Source organism: Cylas formicarius, unplaced genomic scaffold (genome assembly GCF_029955315.1).
Source record: "Cylas formicarius isolate icCylForm1 unplaced genomic scaffold, icCylForm1.1 PGA_scaffold_7__23_contigs__length_41026272, whole genome shotgun sequence".
In the NCBI taxonomy this organism is placed as follows: Eukaryota; Metazoa; Arthropoda; class Insecta; order Coleoptera; family Brentidae; genus Cylas; species Cylas formicarius.
Genome location: NW_026844352.1, coordinates 31,027,144 through 31,046,789, shown reverse-complemented (window position 1 = coordinate 31,046,789; position 19,646 = coordinate 31,027,144). Strand labels below are relative to the sequence as shown.

Below are 19,646 nucleotides of genomic sequence, written 5' to 3'. Positions count from 1 at the left end.
TCAATGTGTTTGACTTTCGAGATTTATTTTTGTGCATCTTTGTATTATTTTTACGTTAGCCGATTCAATTCCGCGAAAGCTAATATCGTAAAACTCGATCGTAATGTAAAACGGACTTGACATAATTCCTACTTTACTGTAATGTATCTGATCTGTATCTTACTCCAGGAAAAAAAACATAAATTCAAGAAGTTACAATCTAATTCTAAAAAAGAGGTATGTTTTTTTAAAATTATGCTGTGGAATAAATTTATTTTTCCACTCCAGTCTGTAAAATACCTAATTACCCACCGATCTAGCGTGCGGGAAGCGTCACTTTACCACGTCAGTTTCCTTTCCCATGATTCCGAGCCACTTCGGACATTTCCGGGATTTTACCGCACGAATTTGGGAGCAATCGGATGTTTTCGGAGATATTTCCCACACTTTGAATTTTGACGTTTGTTAATTCTGATGGCCATGTCAGTGAATGTATTCGTGTTGTTTTGCGAAAAGGTACCCAAAAATTAACGGTCGTAGAAAAAGTATAGTATGCAACACGTTCGGTAAACGTTTTAACTCACTCTTTATTAAACACTCGCTCCGCTCGTGTCAAATAAACTCGTGAGTCAAATGCTGTTTGCCGCACTTGTTGCATAATATACTATTAATTTAGTTAGGCAAAATGAGCAGGCGACAATGTTCATTTCAATGATTTTTTTATACTTTAAACCTTAACTATGGAATTGTATTATGATGTCCAACAGTTAAGTGCTGCTTAGTTAAGTATTTAAAAATGGCAGATTGTAGTCCTCCAGTTTAATCTGCAGAGTTTGGTAGACACATTTTTTAGATGATTTGTTTACTCTATTTCACGCTTTTCCTGTATAATTCTTACTTAATGTAATGTAATTCTTACTTACTGTAATGTATCTTATCTGTACGTTACTCTAAGAAAAAAAACATAAATTGAAAAAGTCACAATCAAATTCTAAAAAAGAGGTACTTTTTTTAAAAATTATACTGTGGAATAAATTTATTTCCTTTAGTTAGGCAAAATGAGCAGGTGACAATAAATCACTTCTTCACGCTTCACGCTTTTCGTGTAATCGGTTCAAACCTGCATCCGATAAGTCAATTAACAATTTTGGTGACATTCTTCAAGGATAAAAATTACAATGTCATAAAACTAGTACGTCGTAAACTAGATTAAAAAGAAACGTTTATTTGTGACCCACCGAGCTACACAACAAATGATTTGACGTAGTCTGCAAAAACAGAAGCAAGTTCATTATGTATCTCAAAAGCGAATATTTTTGAAATCGCGCATGTAGTCCCAATATAACGTGTGGTATTTGAAAAATAATGAGAAAAGAAACAATTCCATCAAAAAATGTAAAGTTTATAAAACTCAATTTAGGGTACAACTGATACCGTGAAAACTGTTTCGGGACTTTGAAGTCCCCATTGGCACATTGACATTTTTGCGGTTTAGTTTTGAAACGATCTTCTCCAAATTTCGGCAGCTAAATGAATTGATGTTCAAGTTTAACAACGACAGAGCCGACAAATCCTGAAGCGTATCGTCCACATCAATATCTGTTACGTAATTTGAGTTAAGCGCAAGTTTTTTCAGATTTCGCAACCCTCCGAATGCATTTTCGTATATTTGAGCTATTCGATTGTCATTTAGCGCTAACGTCTCCAGATTTTTCAAGTTGCTAAAAACTTTGGCAGGCAAAATCTGAATATTGTTATTGTTTAAAGATAATTCTTTTAACGTTGGGAGCGAATTTACAGCTTCGGGTACCAAGGCCAGTGAATTGAAACCCAGATTCAACTCAACCAGAGAATTGAGTCCATGGAAAGCGTCGTTAGTGATGGTGGCAACTTTGTTCATACCCAAATCCAATTGTTCAAGTTTGCTGCATTCTTTAAAGAATTTTCCTACGAATTCCAATTTGTTGTCGTACAGATTTAATTTCGTTAGATCCTGCAGTCCCGAGAACGAATCTTCTTCCAATGTTTTGATTTTATTGCGGCTTAATTGAAGAACCGTTATGAGCGATACTTTACTAAATGTTCTTGCAGGTATCCACTCAAGAGTACCTCCAGATATTTCCAAATATCTCTTGTAATTGGCGATCGATAGGGGTTGGTTTCGGATTAGGGTTAGTTGCGAGCAGCTCGTGATGGCGGAATTAGACACGCAGAGCTGCAGAGAGTTTTCAATAAACAGCAAAATAATAAATAAACTGAGCCCCTTGTTGGACACCATGACCTGAAAAAAAAACAATGCTGAGCGGAATTTGCGGCACATAGTATTCCTCTACAACAATAGAGTGAACCACCTATCCTACTACTATGGCGTTGATCCATGCTGTTTCTTAATGCGACAGAGTTATGAATTGTAAAAGTTAGTAGACTTAGCCGCAATCTATAAGTATAGTATTCTACATATGACGATTGTCGAGGGTTCTTAGAGTGGCAGGTAGATGAACAGGAATTACATGTGCCTTAGTATTTAAAATTTGGATTATAGCTACTTCAGTTGTTTGCAAAGTTCGTTCTTGAAAATGGTTATTGTTTCTGAATTTGATACTGAGAAAAGGATTAATAAAACCTCGCTTTCAAAAAATGACAAAATTATTATTCTGAATGTGTTCAAAGCGCCTCGGCACCATAAGTCAATATACTTAAATACAATAAATACTATATTTATTATTCTCATGTGGTATTCGGGGTTTGTAGCTCTTAAAAACTGAAATACTTTTAGGTTGTCTACCCTGTTGTCCCTGTCTTTAAAAATTTACATTTTATTACTCTAGGTATGGCCTGTGTAATCTCCATTTTTCCATTTAATATTTTTAAATTCTAATTAAACCTGAACGACACTGCATTACAACGCCATTTTGAGAATTACGGACTAATTTCGGAATCGATATTATGTGTGATTAATTTAATTATTTTAGATGGCATTCATTCTCTCATACACATTTTTTTTTTGCTAAATATAATATACGATACTTTCTTTTCCTTTAGATTAGTTTGTACCTCTCCGAAACTTTAATTATTTTATTAAATGTTGGTCGGAAAACTAAAACTGATGTATCACTGTATTATTTTTATTTATTAATTTATTATTTATTACTAGAATTAATTTATAATATTGTAAAATTAATATTATAAAAACATACTTAGTTATTTATCTCTTGGATTGTGGTAAAAAATACATTCATCCATTTTCAAAATTCATTTTAATATTTGGTTTTGCTTTTTCTATACAATATGAGGATTTGGGTGGTTCCAAAGTGCTTCTCACATAATATTTAAAAGAAACGTTGGCATAGATAATAATAAAAAAGGATTTTACTTACCTAGTGTACGACGATAGCCAGACGCTTCTTGAACGGTACTTAAAATTATGAATATCTGATGAAACCAGCTCAAATTAGAACAGTGCATTGGCGTTCAGATTTTATTACGCCCACTTTACAAAACCTTTATAGACTTCACCGGAAAGGATATTTATGCTGTGGCAGTCACTTTCTTCCTCAAAATGCTTAATGCGGGAATTGAGAAGTATGGTGGGTATGTCACTATTACATTAACATAATTATTAGGATGGTATTATAAAACCCATGCGCGACAACTCTGTCCAACATGTTAATCGCCCGAGGTTATCAGTTTTACTCTAATTAAAAAGCAAATAGCCGTTTCAAGAATCGGCTTGTCCGAATATAACCAACTGATGTGTATAACAGATCAATTAATTTAAATTTTACCCAAAAGTTTCGTACCTTACATCTTCAAAGAGGTAAAGGCTGTTCATAGATATAAGAAAGTGACTAACTGATACGAATTAAGGAAAGAGCCGGGCAAGCTGTAAGAATGAAATATGGCCGAAAAGGTCCCTACTTTGCTCAGAATTTAATTATTTGGGGTTTTGTTAGGAAATATAGTAAACAATATTTATTTATGTATGTATTTTTGTTTAAATCTAAAATAAAATTACAAATTATTTTTATTACCTACTTAAATTACTTAAAATTATTCACATAATATATCAGTTCTAATTATTATTTGTTCTATATTATTTGCAATATGGATATACGATTGTTCTGCTTTTTCTATATGTTTATCAGAATTTGCAAAACTTTGTGGAGAGATGTTAAAAACTTCGGTTGCTATAAGTTTGAGGACATTGGAGTTAACACGGGGAAAAATATTGTTACGACGAATGGCAGATTTCAGTTGGTGCCAAACATGGAAGCCTTAAAACTGTATGCCCTAGATTTTTTGCATAATTATCACAGACGTATTCCTTTTGTAGGTTCAAGCTTTGTAGAACCTCAATTAATTGCTTTTGGGTATAATCTTCCTGATAATAAATGTCGTCATTATACATCTGGTTTTGGATTGTTGCTTTTGTGTCACATGAGGTAGGGGTTTGAGTCAACTGTCTACTGTGATCACTTGCATTGCCCATTACAATGACGCTATACATTTTTTCCATTTGGGCGGGACCATCTCCTGAGATACACTAGACTCGCACATATTTTGCATAATTCGCACACGATTCAACACACGCTGTATTACACACGAAATAAGAATGATTACTAATAAACTTTAACTAAGTAGTATACCAAACCAAAGAATATTAAACCCAGGTAGGTATAAAATTATTTTCTATGACGGACCACAATTTTACCTGAATTTAAATTCCGAAACTTTGGGTAATAATCTTCTTGCGTTGTACGTCAATGGCCACCCTTCGATAATCCCATATCAACAGACCATAACTCTAAGAATTTTTGATAACTTGCAAGCACCTTTTCCAAATATGTCGCTGTCTTAACTTATTTTACCTTAACTTAATAATAATAAAAATAATAATAAGCACTAGTGTCTAACAGATATAATATCCATTGACAAGACAGGTGTTCACCTCTGGGATTTTCTCATGTTTTTGTTATATTTATGTTGAATCAATTTGACTGACCTCGACATGGAAAAGGGCTCGATTATTGGACCTTCAATCTGTTCAATAGTCTAAGTACAAGTCAGTCAGAGTTCCGCTCTGCTCACTAAAATGAGTTTTATGCTCAGGCTCGCTACAGATTTATAATAATTTCCATAATAATGTTCCATTAAAAAATACAAGTGATAACAGTTCGTTTGAAATTTGAGCGCATTATTAAAGGAATGTCCCTTCTCAAGATATTTTGATATTGGCTTCTGAAGTGCTTGTCATTTCAGCATGTGAAAACCCGTATATCTTTATATCTTTATAGCCAAATCTACATACCTATAGGTTATGGGTTTTTCTGCATAAGTGCTTTTGTGCACATGTTTGCGATGTAGTAATATAAGCGTCTACAGCGGGTTCAGTCAAGTTTCATCCTATCCCAATTCTTTACAGTAGGTATACGGTCTACTAAAATTCCATACCAGGCCTTATAAATGGTGATGTATGTGCAGATCGTCATTAGCAATTTTACCGTATATTACCTACTGCATACGATAAAGATTTGAGTAAATAAAACACTGTATACTCGTTAAAAACAACTTTATTAACTTATTTCCCTCACCTAAATGTACATTATCATATACTAAAATACTTATTATACATGATATAATATTTAATTTATAAGTTTAGCGTTTTAGGCCATGAACGAAACTTCAACGAAACCGACAACAGAACATTTAAACGATTTCTTGTCTAATTCTAAAATAAAGCATTTTATTTTTTTTTAATCTCAGTCGTATCATATCGCACAACGGATCATCGCAAAATATATGGGTATGATATGTTTTATTATTTGTATTTTGGATAACACCAGGATAGCAAGTTTTTCTTTTTGGTCACAACACGATATTATAGTATGATTTCCCGCGGGTCAATATGTGTTTCGGATATGGCACGTAGTCGAGTTCTTTCACTTTCTCAGTGCTGCTTCCAACTGTTCGCCTTGTAGTAAACGTCTTTATACATGCTCGGACACTGCTTTCCTGTCTGCAAAAGACATTTATGTTAGATAAATGTTATCGTAACGACCACCATATTTTTTAATCATTCTCCCGACATATTGAAATTTATAAAATGGTATTTTGATCTATCTTCCTTAATAAATAATTAATCATGTTTTTTGCATTTTAACTTTGATATTGTTAGAAAAAATGTTTTCGTCAGTTGCCTTTTAATTTGATACAATATATAAGGTTGTTCGGAAAGTCATTTCGTTTTTTCCCGTCAGAGGACTTAATTACGTTTTTTCGAAACCAACTTCACACTTAAGCCGCATAACCATTATATGTCTTGAGAGCTGATATTGCAAGGCTTGTGTGTGAAAAAGTTCTATTAATTCTACGCAGTAGTTTTTGGTTGGTGCCCTTTTAAATATGGATAGCAATAAGCAGCATTTTCGTCATATTTTACTTTTTTACTTCAGAAAAGGTAAAAATGCTGTCCAAGCGAGAAAAAAATTGACGGATGTGTATGGAGAAGGCGTGTTAACAGTGCGCGAGTGCCAGAACTGGTTTGCAAAATTTCGATCCTGCAATTTTGATGTCGAAGATGCACCACGGTCTGGAAGGCCGGTCGAAGCTGACAAAGATGCGATAAAGGCATTAGTTGATGCAAATCGGCGAATAACCACACGAGAGATCGGTGAGAGATTAAATTTGTCGAATTCGACTGTTTATGGCCATTTGAAAGGCATGGGCTTAACCTCGAAGCTCGATGTGTGGGTGCCCCATGTCCTTACGGAGCGAAATTTGTGTCGTCGCGTTGACGTGTGTGATTCGCTCCTCAAACGTTAAGAAAATCCGGCAATTTTGATGTCAAATCCATTTTTGAAGCGGATTATTACTGGGGACGAAAAATGGGTTGTATACAACAATGTTAAACGCAAGAGGTCATGGAGCAGGAAAGATGAACCGGCTCAAAGCGTGTCAAAAGCCAACATTCACCAAAAAAGGTGATGCTCTCCGTTTGGTGGGATGTCAAAGGAATCGTTTTTTTTGAGCTTTTGCCGGACAATACAACGAATAATTCAGAAGTCTATTGTCATCAACTGGACAAATTGAATGATTCACTTAAAGAGAAGAGGCCCGAATTAATCAACAGGAAGGGTGTAGTGTTCCACCAGGATAATGCGAGACCTCACACAAGTTTGGTCACTCGCCAAAAACTTTTACAGCTTGAATGGGACGTACTGCAACATCCACCATATTCTCCAGATCTGGCGTCTTCCGACTACTATTTGTTCCGGTCCCTGCAAAATTTTTTGGATGGCAAAACCTTTACCTCAAATGAAGATGTCAAAAACCACCTGAACTAGTTTTTTGTCAGCAAGGACCAAAACTTTTATGAGAGGGGAATTATGTTACTGCCAGAAAGATGGCAAAAGGTGTTGGACCAGAATGGCCAATATATAATTTAATAAAATATTTATTCATTATACGAAAACTGTCTTTCATGTTCCCAAAAAAAAACGAAATGACTTTCCGAACAACCCAATATATTACTACAAACTTCTGAGCCTTTACTTAAATTATTACAAATTTTATGATTTTCGAGAATTTGTATGGCAACAAACTATATATAGAAAGGTCTAATCGCATCTCATATGGTAATGAGAATTTGTAATATTTTAAAAGGAAATAAATATAATTAAAATAATGTAATGATTCTTGATGAAAATATACATGAGATCTCTAAACAGCATAATAATTGAAATGTGGACATTCTTAGTCGCAGTGATTTGTAAAGTAACAATAATAATGAGAGCTAGTTATCTGACAGAATAATCTTTGTTGAGATGTTCATTGGAATAAAAAAAATGATAGCCTAAATCAGCAAAATGCTCGACTTGAATTCGGATCGAAATCACATTATCCCCGCTTATATGCTGCAAATCCACGTTGTGAAATTTTCAAAAATTGTGAGACGTTGAGAATAAATGGAGCAACTTTTTTTTTCAGAAAACCGTTGACAAATATCCGACGATCTAGTTTCGGTAGAAAAATTTTAGGAAGGTAAAGGATTTCAATGGGATTAGCATTATTTTCACCGACACCGGCGTATATGGTTTTTCCATCAATCTTAATCCGCCCATGGCATCGACTAACGTTCAACAAGATTCTATTAAAATATCGACAACACGCATTTGCAATCAGTCCTACTATGATGTGTTCTCATTCATGGCGTGTGAAATTCGTTAATTAATCCTTAATAACGCTAGCGGCACAATAGATGCATTATACGATACCTGAAGCAATACAATGTATTTATCCACATATTAGACTCATCTTGCCGATATCAATCTCCCGGATAATCGGGTTTTGTTGCCTCACAATAAGATTACCATAAATCACCTTAAGCGAACTGTCTAAACACATATAATACGGCCCCAACCCCAAAACAAACACCCATCCCCCCTTTGCGGCTACCGCATGGATTGGTGCGCTTTCACATTTTTGCGGCTTCACACAAAAATTCTGAATTATTTGGAAAGTCTGTAGGGGAATACTTTTGAGCATATAATTTATAATTCTAGAACCGATAAAGATAACAAAAGAAGCCAGATTGTGTTTATGGCTTATATCATATAAAAAAAAGGAGGTGGGGGGGGGGGGTCAGACAAGAATGTGTACTGTAGCTCAGAAACTATTTATCACTGAGAAAATTTTTATAAAAAAAGGCCAAAAGGAGAATATGAAACGATTTTTAAAGGCAAGATGGTGCAACCCCACGATCTGTCTAGTGCCAGTGAGTCGCATACTATCTTTAGTAAAAAGGTAAAATGTAAAAATCGACAAAGATGTAATTGCTGCGTTAGCTGTAGCAATGTATATTATATTAGATGGTTGAATCGACGTCAATGTATGAACGCGGTAATAGGTAAGTATGAATACCTTCCATGAGATCTAGACCCAGTTTTAGTTGAGTCTTTTTTTAAAGCTTTCGAATAGAAGACATCAAAACAATATTAGCATTAAGTAAACATTTTGAAGAAGCGCCATGAAATTATTTATTATTTTTTTATTTATTATTATTTACAAAAAACTGCAGTACTTGCTGACCATATTGAGAAATATAGGTTCAATTTGTTACCACATTCAAATGTTTAGCGGTTGTCCTTGGTTGCTGCACACTGCTTTATTAGTAGTTTTAAGAACGGTCCTACTAAAGCAATAATAACGCTTATGGGTTGCGATTTGTGTAAAGCAAAGTCAACTGTCGTTCTAAAAAAATATTTTTTCTTCATGAATAAGTGATGCGGAACTCACAGTGGCCCGGCTTTTGATGTTGAAGTCAATATTTGTCCTAACCGGCCGATGATGTAGCGGCTGGGGCGGTCGAAAATTATTTCCTAAAGGCGCTTTGGGATGTTTCGCGTCGCCCTGCATCAGTCGACGCAACCCATGCATCTGCAAAAAAAAGTGGCAACGTGAAAGTCTATAGCGATACCGTGTTGAAAGTCGCGGGCCATTACCGAATAGAAAATATAATATCGGAATACACCCCTTGGTTGCTGTGCATGTGCATTAAAAAAGCCATTAGCTTATTGCCAATTACAAAACACCTCGTTGCAAATTAGAGTGGGTTTCACACAGTTTGTAGCGCCTATAGATTACGGGGCCTCCAAATTATTTTTCCATATAAAACCTCTAACTGGACAATACTCAAACCAGAGGCGTAATAACCATGTAGTCATCATAAAAATCACATTCTCAAAGCCAACAAAACAATGGTCACATTAAAAATGTATTAATATACTATTAGAAAATGCACAAAATCATAATGATTTTTTTAAAGGAACTTCCACAGGCTACTGTAATGCTATTTACAAAACTTCTGGATTCCTCCTGCGCGCCAGTTATGCTCTGAAGAAACCAACAGGATGAGTGGCGAAACGTTAGCAAGTTCGACTCAGCAACAACCGCCGCAGGAAATAATTGAACTAACAAGACCAAGCAACTTAATCTTCGAGAAAAGGAAAATGTCAAAGCATGTCTGGTAGAATGTTGAGTTCAGGTGATAAGGATTTACGGTCTAACGCAAAATTTAAATAAGAATTAATAAAGTTGCAAAACTTCCCCTACACGGCGCTCAACTGAAAATGATAACCATATCGTGGGCTCCAGCTAAAAGGCTCATACTCGAGATTACTCCTAACAAGTGAACAATAAAACGACATTATGGACTAATGGCATTTCTTTTCAGAAATAGCATCAATAGAGAATTGTCTATTAAAGTTGTTTAAACTAACTCACGAATCTTTTTAGAATGTACAGGGTGAGTTAACGATAGAGTAAAGTTAATAATATCATTGGTTACAAAATTTGTGAGAGAATGGTAAATACGAAGGTTGTAAAGATTGTTATAGTTTAAAATTATTTTAAAGTATCGTGGCTCAAAAAAGCGTGACGAATAAAACATACTTTTGTTTAAACACCCTATTTTAAATTTAGTTTTGAAATTCTTAAATTTTTTTATTAACAATAATACATACGTAAAAAAAAACTAGTTTTCACACTTGCAAGAAAATTACGATGGCGCCCTTATTTTGGGAGGAAGATAGATCACTCATAAGTGATATTAGCGTTACTCAAAAATGACGTAAAAGACAAATGCAATAGAATTTGAATTAGACCCTACATGTTACAGGGTGGTCATTTTAAATTGAAAAACTCTTTATTTTCTTAAATGACACACAATATATATTGGTATTTTTTCTGAACAATCTTACAAAAACCTACAACTTTTATTAAGGATCTCATATACCTATTTTTATTACTGTGAGATTTATTTTAACTTTTTCAATCTTTATCCTTCTTTCTGTCTAAGACTATTGCTATAATATTAGTTAGCCATGACAAAACAATTAGCTAACTGGAGAAAGAACTTTGTTGGAGCCGTAGATAGAGCAACAGACGGGTATTAGCAATTTTTGGTGAAAATAACAGACAAACTTTAAATTCACAGAAATACCTAGCGCAATAAATGTTCAAAAATATGTCCTTCTACTTGGATACACATGTCTAGTTATTCTCCTGCACGCGTCCCGAATTGTATGATCGAGGGGGCTGTCCTAGCATTTTCTAAAAAAACGAAAATATTGGCAAAACTATTACGGTTAGGTATGTATTATTAATAATAAAAAGGTTGAAGAATTTTATAAGGAATTCAAAACAAAATTGAAATATGCGGCGTTCCATTAAAAAAAAATGTGTGTTTCGTTGCTAACGATTTTTGGAGCCACCCTGTAAACTTTAAAATAATTAGAAATTGTGCATCATAAGAGTCTTTACAACTTTTGCATTTACGATTTTCTCTTAGCTTTTGAAACCAAGGAAATAATGAATCGTTGTCTCAAAATAAATAAGAACTAAAAGTTCAGATTTTCACGAAATTATTATGAAATGACAATTGTTTCGACAACACCGTGTCTTTATCAAATGATTTGATTTGATAAAGACACGGTGTTGTCGAAACAATTGTCATGTGAAAATATATAATTTCGTGAAAATCTGAACTTTTAGTTCTCATTTATTTGGATAAGTGGATTTTCATCAAGTAAATGCCACCAGTTCAATAATCGTTGACTCACCCTGTACAACTAATTGTCAATAGAGCGATCGATATTGGAACGCGATGTATAGAATGGGCAAATAAACGAGATAAGCGGCTGTATTTCCGAAACCACTAATTGTAAATTTGACGAGTCCACAAGAAATTATTGGAAATATATTTCAAGTTCGGTAGGGGGCGTAACAGCTATGGTGGGGTGGAAAAAAATGGATTTTACAAAAGAATGTTTTATTATAAATAAGTTGATAAACTTGACTTAACACATTTGAGCATACTAAGCGTCGTTTAAAAGAGGAAACCCTGCTTATTCAGAAAAAATATACCTGTGACAAACTAGTTTTCACTGCTCCCGCTAGAAGACGTCAATTCGAAATTTTTAGTTTCCAATTTTCAAATAGAATGATACAATTATTTTAACAAAAACAGAAAGATTAAATTTGCAAGAAAAAAGTTTCAAACGGCATATTAACGGCATAACTTCATGCGTTCAAGAGTTATTGGCAACAGAGCTTTGTTTTTAAACATTTGAAATAACAAATTATATTTTCGATTTTTATGGTCAAGAATTCCATGACTAAAGTAATTATTTATGAAAAATAATCAAAATAACAATTAAATTAACTGTAATAATAACACAATAGGAAATATCTCTAAATTAGGGTCTATGACTGCTCCTACTATTTTTCGGAGATCCAGTGGCTTACCTTGCTTATTTTCTATGTACCAAACATCACGACTCTGCATTTGCATAATCGCCGTTGCACCACAGTGTAAATTTATTCATATTTTTGTAAAATTACTGGCAATCTAAAGAATGCAAGGCATTTAAATAGTTTTAACTCGTCTGAAACTGAAATAAACATCGTTTTTAGTTACTTCTGATTACCAAATTTTAAAATTAATTTAAACGATTTAGTGTTTTTTGCTTTTAAAACAACAAATGTATTTTTCGAGAGAGATACGAAACATTTTCTCCAAAAAGACATAAAATGAGTCATAAAATGAGTATATAGCGTCAGCCAACAAAAACAAGCATTTATGAATGCTTTAGTCCCCATCCTTGTGTCAATCAGGTGAATTTCAGTTTTGGTTATTCCACACATTAAACAGCGCAGTGCAATTTTAAATAAGTGTGTAATATTTAGAAACAAAACACGTCTCAAATGGCAAAAATCGCATAATCGCAACTGACGTCATATCTCTGTGAAATACGAGAAGAAATTTTAGTATCAATAAAAATATATTGATGCAGTATTAAGTTTAGGTTCAAATTTTATTTAATTATGATTGAAATCTTTGGGAAAACAATAAAACTATCCATCAAGTCTTTATTTTGAATCTCAAATGCAAGTGAGCCGTGCATCCCAGTTATTAAGATTTTATCTCAAATTTTGGGCGTAGAATATGTTGATGGAATATTGACCTTTATGCTTCATTCTAAACAAAATCCGTGGCATGTCATCAACCAGGAAATTTCAATCTGTGTTATAAAATCAATAATAATATTGTACTTAAAAGAAATAGTTTAAATCCCAGTGTAATTTCAGGCATCAGGTAAGCCATATAATAAAATATTTTAAAACAGATATTGATTAAAAGGAGACAACAATAGCAGACCTCGGAACAATAAATGATTAGCTTTAATACCGATTGGTGAACATGTTGTACGAATGGTATGAAATTCAGTAACTTGACGTTTTGGAAGACATAATTTCGGAACATAGAAGTTGTCACAAGACTGAAGTGGATATTTATTACACACCTAATTGCAGCCCAACCATAGAGAAATATTTCGTTTAGCATTAGAAAGTGCTATAGAGTAGTACCTGCTTCCTTTGTCTATACTTGAATAGTTTTTAAGAATGTGGGATATGGGATAATAAAACATAGTGCAATTATTCACAATCAAAAAGTTCAAAGGAGACGGTACAATCAGCATTTTCGCGCCTAGATAATATAAAGTAAAAATGCAATGCTTGATAAAAAAGAATCATTGTTTCCAACAACTAATTAAAAACGTGACTTACGACCCCCGTAAAGGGCTATTTAAAGAAAATACGATTGCGTTTGGAGGCGAGGCGTGTCGTTAAAATATAACGATGCTTTTAGGTTAACTAGGAGAAAGGGTAGATTTTATTAACAGTGCCTTGGTCTTGAGTTGCTCGCCGTAAAATTAATTAATGCGATTTCAATTTTTAACTTCCGGCTTATAAACCGAAGCGACCTAGAACTGGTAGATTTGCCATGAATATTTATGATATCTTAAGAAGCCCGCTTTGCATAATCGTCGCGGAGATTTATTTGTTTGACCAACAGGTTAGGAGAAAATTAACTTTTTGTTATCGTCAGTGTGTTGGAAACGATATTATTCGAATTTGTAATTTTTGTCAGTATTGCATTTCATTTTTACTTTATTTTGAAGTTGAAGATCGACATCAAGTCACTTTTGTAGGGTCCTTTTCTATACATTGTCTTATGGTGTTCTATTTTAAGGTTGGTTGGTTGATTTTAAGGTTGGCAGATTCGCACCTTTCACGTCGTTTGATGTTTGCGTCTAAAGAAATAAAGGTTTATTTCGGAATGTTTAGTGTAGTTATTTAAAAGTATGTCAAATACATAATAACTTTAAAAGGATCTGATTTAGCTATTTGAGCTAATCTGTCTTTTGTTAGGTGTATGAGTTTAGAATAAGGTGTTTGGATATATAAAAATATTGAGATAGGAATAGGCGGTTCCTATTTTTCTTCTTCTTATTTTCATGTGAGATCTTGCGTGCGGTTAGTCTCATGGATTCCTCTGAATCATTTCGAGAGGTTGACTGCGTCCTTCCATTTATTAGATGGTCCTCCATCTGTTTTTATCCCCGTTGGTTTCCCTTCAGGTCCAATGCGTGTTCTCTTCCATACGTGAGCGTACCGTTGGTTTTTTTCTTTGCCTTCCAAATGTTACGTCCGTCGTTGAGCAGTTTCGCCTAAAGCTCCGGTGTTCTTCAATGTTTGTTATTTGGGTTTTATGTTTTTCCTTCAACATGCTAGCGAAGGGTTTCATGCCTGTATTCAAACTGTTTGGGTTAGTTTTCTGTTTTTTCTTAAATATAATGACAGTTATGTTTTTGTGCCAGTTAGTATGGCTTTCCGATGTTTCTAAAATGTTGTTGTGTAATATTTTTAGCTGTTTCGCTAGCTCAGGTCCGGCACATTTCAAAAGTTCGTTATCTGTTGTTTGTTGATAAGACTCGTTGATGATTTGTCTTACAGGTTTCGTTGTTTACAATTTTTTTGGTATTATGAAGTACTTTCCCAGACTGTCTGGATTTTTTGCTGTTCTTGTAAGTTTTATGCAATATTCTCGTTTTTTTTTTGGAGTTTATTCTGTTTCTCATTTCTGCATGTCCAGTTCTGTTGTCGGTGAGCTGCTATATATAAGATATGATTTCTTTTTTTGTTCCGAAAGTTCTTTGACTACCTGACAGAATCAGGGTTTTTGCTATTGGTTAATTTATGTTTACTTTTCTTTTATCGAGGGACATTTTCGATGGTTCTAGGATGCACGATTTGGTTTTATTCCAGAAGATTTCCACTTCGCACTCTAACGTTTATCACTTCATAGACGATTAATAAGAATTTAAAAAAAAGAAAACAAAATTCAACAATTTTAGAATTATTGCACCTCCGACGTCTATTACTTCATCAATGTTAAAGTTTGCTTTCTCATCTAAATAAAATATAGAATATCAAGTAGGTGTAAAATTGACGGTGACGTGACGTTAACAAAATAGAAAAAAAAGTGAAATTTTGACACCCTGTATCATGAAAACTTGACGGCTAAATGTTCCTATTTCAATTTTTATGACAATGACAAGTGTATCGCCAAGTACCGGTCGAATACCTGGACACCACGTATATCGTTAATCGCTTTTTATCATTTCCATCATCATCGTATCATTCGAATTTGCAAGCTTAGCTCCCCTTTCAAAGGACAATGTTCGGTATGACAACGCAACATAGTAGGCGCGTGACCCGGCTTCGCGAGTCCATCGTAGGCCGCCGGCCCCTGGAATGCTTTGATCCGATGCCGATCCAGACCGGTAAAAACAGTTCGATACAGTTCGATGAGTCTCTCTGACAAGAAGTCGCAAAAAAGCTAGAGTCAGCATTCATCTACCGGGCTATGTAATTAATTTAAAGAATGTTAGTCCTTTGTTTTCTTTAGAAAATGTAATTTATTTTCATCAATTAAAAAAAAATCGTTTATCAAGAAATTTGGGTAGTGATTTGTCGAGTGCAACAACGAGCGCACGGGTCACTCATCGAATCCCAAACAGACAATGTGTAGAGAAATTTAAGGCGGCGTAGGTATGGTCTCTTAGCATTTTATCGAAACGCATGTTGGACGAGTCCCGGAGGAGCTTTCCAATTGTATTGTAGTATTACAAATTTTACAAGCAGCATAATATATAGAAATCCAAAAAGTAGGATTTAATGAAAGGAATTTTAATAACATGATCCGTGATTGCATTATAGAATATACTGTTACATTTTTGCTTAATTTGATTCTTTGCTGATTATTTTTTGAGTGAGTCATCATATGCTAACGCTTGGATGTTAGTAATTTTCATTGAATGATGTTAGTGTAGCAGTAATTAGTACGCATAGATTGACTGAGTCCCGACTCTAAAAACATATCCAATATTTTCCTAAAAATCACATTTAAATAAAATGAGTAATTACCGATTTAGTAGCTAATAAAAATATTGAATATCGGTTAAGATTTACCATTCGAGTATTTATGGATCATTACATAGTTTGGTTAGTTTATTCTTTCCACTGAGCGTCGGTATTTATGACCCGGTCCATAGTTCATAGATGATGCATATCAGCGTTCTTAACTAAAGTTCCCGGCAGCTCTACGTTCAACAGTGATATAATGCGGATCGACTTTTCCCTAACAGACTAATGAGTGCTACTATAATGACAAAGAGAGTCAAATGGAGCGCAAAACAAGATCTTAAAAAGTGAAACGGCAGAGTTGCGCCCCGACGCACACAAATAAAACGTTAAATTCGGAATTTGCGACGGAACCAACCGCCGAAAAGGCTCTAAGCTGTTCCACGTGACGGCGTGAGAGTGAATTTGCAAGGCGCTCTTGACGCCGGCCATAAATTCCGCGTCGTTTCAGGAAACGGGAAGGATGTTATACCAGGAATTACATTTATAGCTCTTCTGGCGACGCCGACGTTAACTTTCCCCGCTGAATATGATTTAAATACGTTTTATATAAATCTGAGCTAATATTAACTTTAGCGGAGTTGGCGGACGCGATGGGGAAATGAACGGTTTGTTATGTTTGCTCGAACCGATCCGACCAAAGGAATCGGTTATGAATCTCGTTCTTCTCGAGTGTATTCCTGTTTAATTTTCTAACGTTACGTTTCAAGGCAGAGCAGACGATTTGCAGGAAAAGCACCCCACACTTTGTAACAGCGAACTGGCCGACGGGCGAATTTATGTTTTGTAATACTCATCTAGACTCATTGGTCAAATTTTTTTGCTGGTTGATCTAGAGGGCAAGATAAACTCAAATTTGCGGCTAGTAAATTTCGCTTAATTAAGTTTAATGAAAAATACTCAAAAAATAAATTTACAATTGTCACAAGTTTGTTACATATGCAGAGCATCAAGATTTCCTTACATGGAATTTGCTTATACTGTTTTTTTAAAAACATATCCATGGTAATGTGGTGTTTCCAAATATCGGGGTCAATGGTGTTTGAAGATATCTCGATGGAATGGACACTATTGCTGACAAAACTCAGGGCTGGATGATGCCATGTTAGCTCCCTGAAGGAAGCCCAGAGCCTCTCACGTACGTTGGGGTTGTGTTTTATATAGTGAGGCAAATTTTAGCTCACGTTATGCTGATGACAGCTTTTATATTTACAGACAATCTTGAAGATCTGCAGACTCTTGTACTCTATCTATTAAACATCTATTAAACATGAGCATTTCTTACAGACAGCACAACAAAAGAGTAAAAAAATACAGTTGTACTTAGGAACATGACTACATGAAACATTAAAAATTAAAAATCAATAAATTTATTTGCAACAGAGACATAAGTTTTGGATTGAGGATAACAATGCTTCGATGATACAGGTAGATTTAGACAGAATCCGGTGTTATAGGCAACCGACCTAAAACTGCGACAAAGAAACAGGAAGAAGCAATAATTAACTCTAAAAAGAGGCAAGTTAATCAAAGGCAAAGGAGCCAAGGTAGAAATAGAAACTTTGGCTCAAAAATTTAAGGGATCCTTCATTATGATAAGGAACGAGAAAAAGATAAATCGTATCAGTAGTGAAGGATTGGAAGACTAAGAGTTCATGTGTCAGCTGTTTTTAAAAATATTAATTTCTCATGGTAGATTGGTCTTGTTTGAGATTCAAACCGGATTACATCATTTATTACAGTTATTAATTTCAGTAGCATCTACACATACGTCTAGTTTGAATATCTTTAATTTCGCAGAACTCGGTGAGGAAATCAAAACAATTTCATTCCTTTTCTCGAAAATGCAAAATACAGGAAAAGGATAAATAACAAAAAAGTTTCACTTTTAATTATTAAATCTGAAAAAAAGAATTAAAACAAAGTGACTTTCAAAAATAAATATATTAGCTACGCTACAGAAAAAAAAATTATATATCTACCAAGCGAATTGTATTTAACAACCTCTGTTTTTAAAACAAAACTTTTTAGGATCGCAGTTTATATAAACTCTCAATAGGTGGCGAATAAATTAATAATTTATTGTAAATTATGACTGGAACAAATGATTTACACACACAAATTTGCGAGGGCTATATTTTTTTAAAGTACGTTTATTGTGTTAAGGTTTTTCATGGAAACACATCAAAATACGAAAAAAAGGCAAACATTAAAAGAAAAATATAGAAATAAAAAAGTGTCTCGCCTACATGTATTTTGTGAATTAAGTAGTCAAGTTTCTTGATTGCTTCAACACATAATAACGTTTTTGTAATTAGTGGTGCTCATCACTTGAAATAACATTGCCATTTTTTAGGACTTATGTTAACAATAAAAAACAATACAAAGCGTCTGTAGAAACTACATCCGAAAAGAATTTTTCGTCTTAAAATTGAATTGGAGTGCAACGAATGAGGTAAAGCAATACTCTTAGAATATAAAATATGGGACTTTTCAAGATGTCGCACAAATGTTCCTTCGGGATTTTATACAAATAAGTGGGATCAGTGTTTTCTTGCATTCAGCATCGACATAAATTGGCTAACGAAGAGTTTTACTTAGACTATCAGATGTCGATCTCTAAAATGGTCTTTTCCCGCCTACGCGGGTGCATTGTCGACATTCTCGTTTCACGTTAAGCCTGCACAAATAAATATACTTAGTATCGATTCGGGCCCAATTATTCCCTTGCATAAAATTTTCGCCAAATTCCGAGACCGTTCCCTCACCATTCTTGCGCCACGATCGAAACGAAACCGGAACGGGCGATAAAAAGTTCCGATAAAGTAACATGTTAATCTAGACGGCGTGGCCGCGCGGTCACCGGCAACTTCGATCTTCTAGCACCCGAGCGAAGCGAGAGAGCGCCACCACGCAAAATAAATTATCTTAGCTCATGACGAGCCAGCAACACGCACAGCGGAAACTCCAATAAAAGCTTCATTTGCACAACAATGGATGTCCGAATTATTCAACTCGCCGCGCCGTTATTGTACCGCTTTTACACAATCCGATTGATTCGGAATTTTGCATGCCGCCACAAAAGTAGTCGGCCGCAATTAACGATAATCACCACCGCCCGCGTCTGGCGAAATCGCCAACGTATGTCGTTTCAGTTTTGGTTAAGTTTAAGCGGCGGCTGTGAGAAACACGTTAGGTTGAATTAATTTTGACCATTAAAGGAAATTTTCAATGTGGTATCATTAGATTACTACCTGTGTTGAGCAAGGTTCTGGAGAGGGCCGTCTACTTGCAGCTCTATGAATTTATTAAACATAACGATATCCTATTTGTTTTTCAAA

General features: G+C 34.6%; 2 protein-coding genes across 7 annotated transcripts in view; both read right to left on the bottom strand.

Annotated features, from left to right (window-relative positions):
* Nucleotides 1–1,212: 1,212 nt before the first annotated feature.
* Nucleotides 1,213–3,427, bottom strand: LOC132705014 (leucine-rich repeat-containing protein 15-like). The gene is made up of 2 exons (XM_060675411.1): nt 3,357–3,427; nt 1,213–2,260 (listed from the first exon to the last, which is right to left on the bottom strand). Exon 2 carries the CDS (start codon nt 2,255–2,257, stop codon nt 1,391–1,393), a length of 867 nt encoding a protein of 288 aa, XP_060531394.1. The 5' UTR covers nt 2,258–2,260; nt 3,357–3,427; the 3' UTR covers nt 1,213–1,390.
* A 2,112-nt stretch (nt 3,428–5,539) lies between these two features.
* Nucleotides 5,540–19,646, bottom strand: part of LOC132704680 (carbonic anhydrase-related protein 10) — a 259,358-nt gene continuing 245,251 nt past the window's right edge. For all 6 annotated transcript variants that reach the window (XM_060674850.1, XM_060674846.1, XM_060674848.1 and 3 more), the window contains 2 exons: nt 9,274–9,414; nt 5,540–5,995 (listed from right to left, as the gene is read on the bottom strand). In XM_060674850.1, the coding sequence (XP_060530833.1) occupies nt 5,927–5,995; nt 9,274–9,414 (210 nt within the window). In that variant the 3' untranslated portion in view covers nt 5,540–5,926. The remainder of the gene's footprint in view (nt 5,996–9,273; nt 9,415–19,646) is intronic.

What these genes read in the sequence shown, in the direction of transcription:
- LOC132705014 (XM_060675411.1), bottom strand. Translation starts at nt 2,257, where the DNA reads ATGGTGTCCAACAAGGGGCTCAGTTTATTTATTATTTTGCTGTTTATT.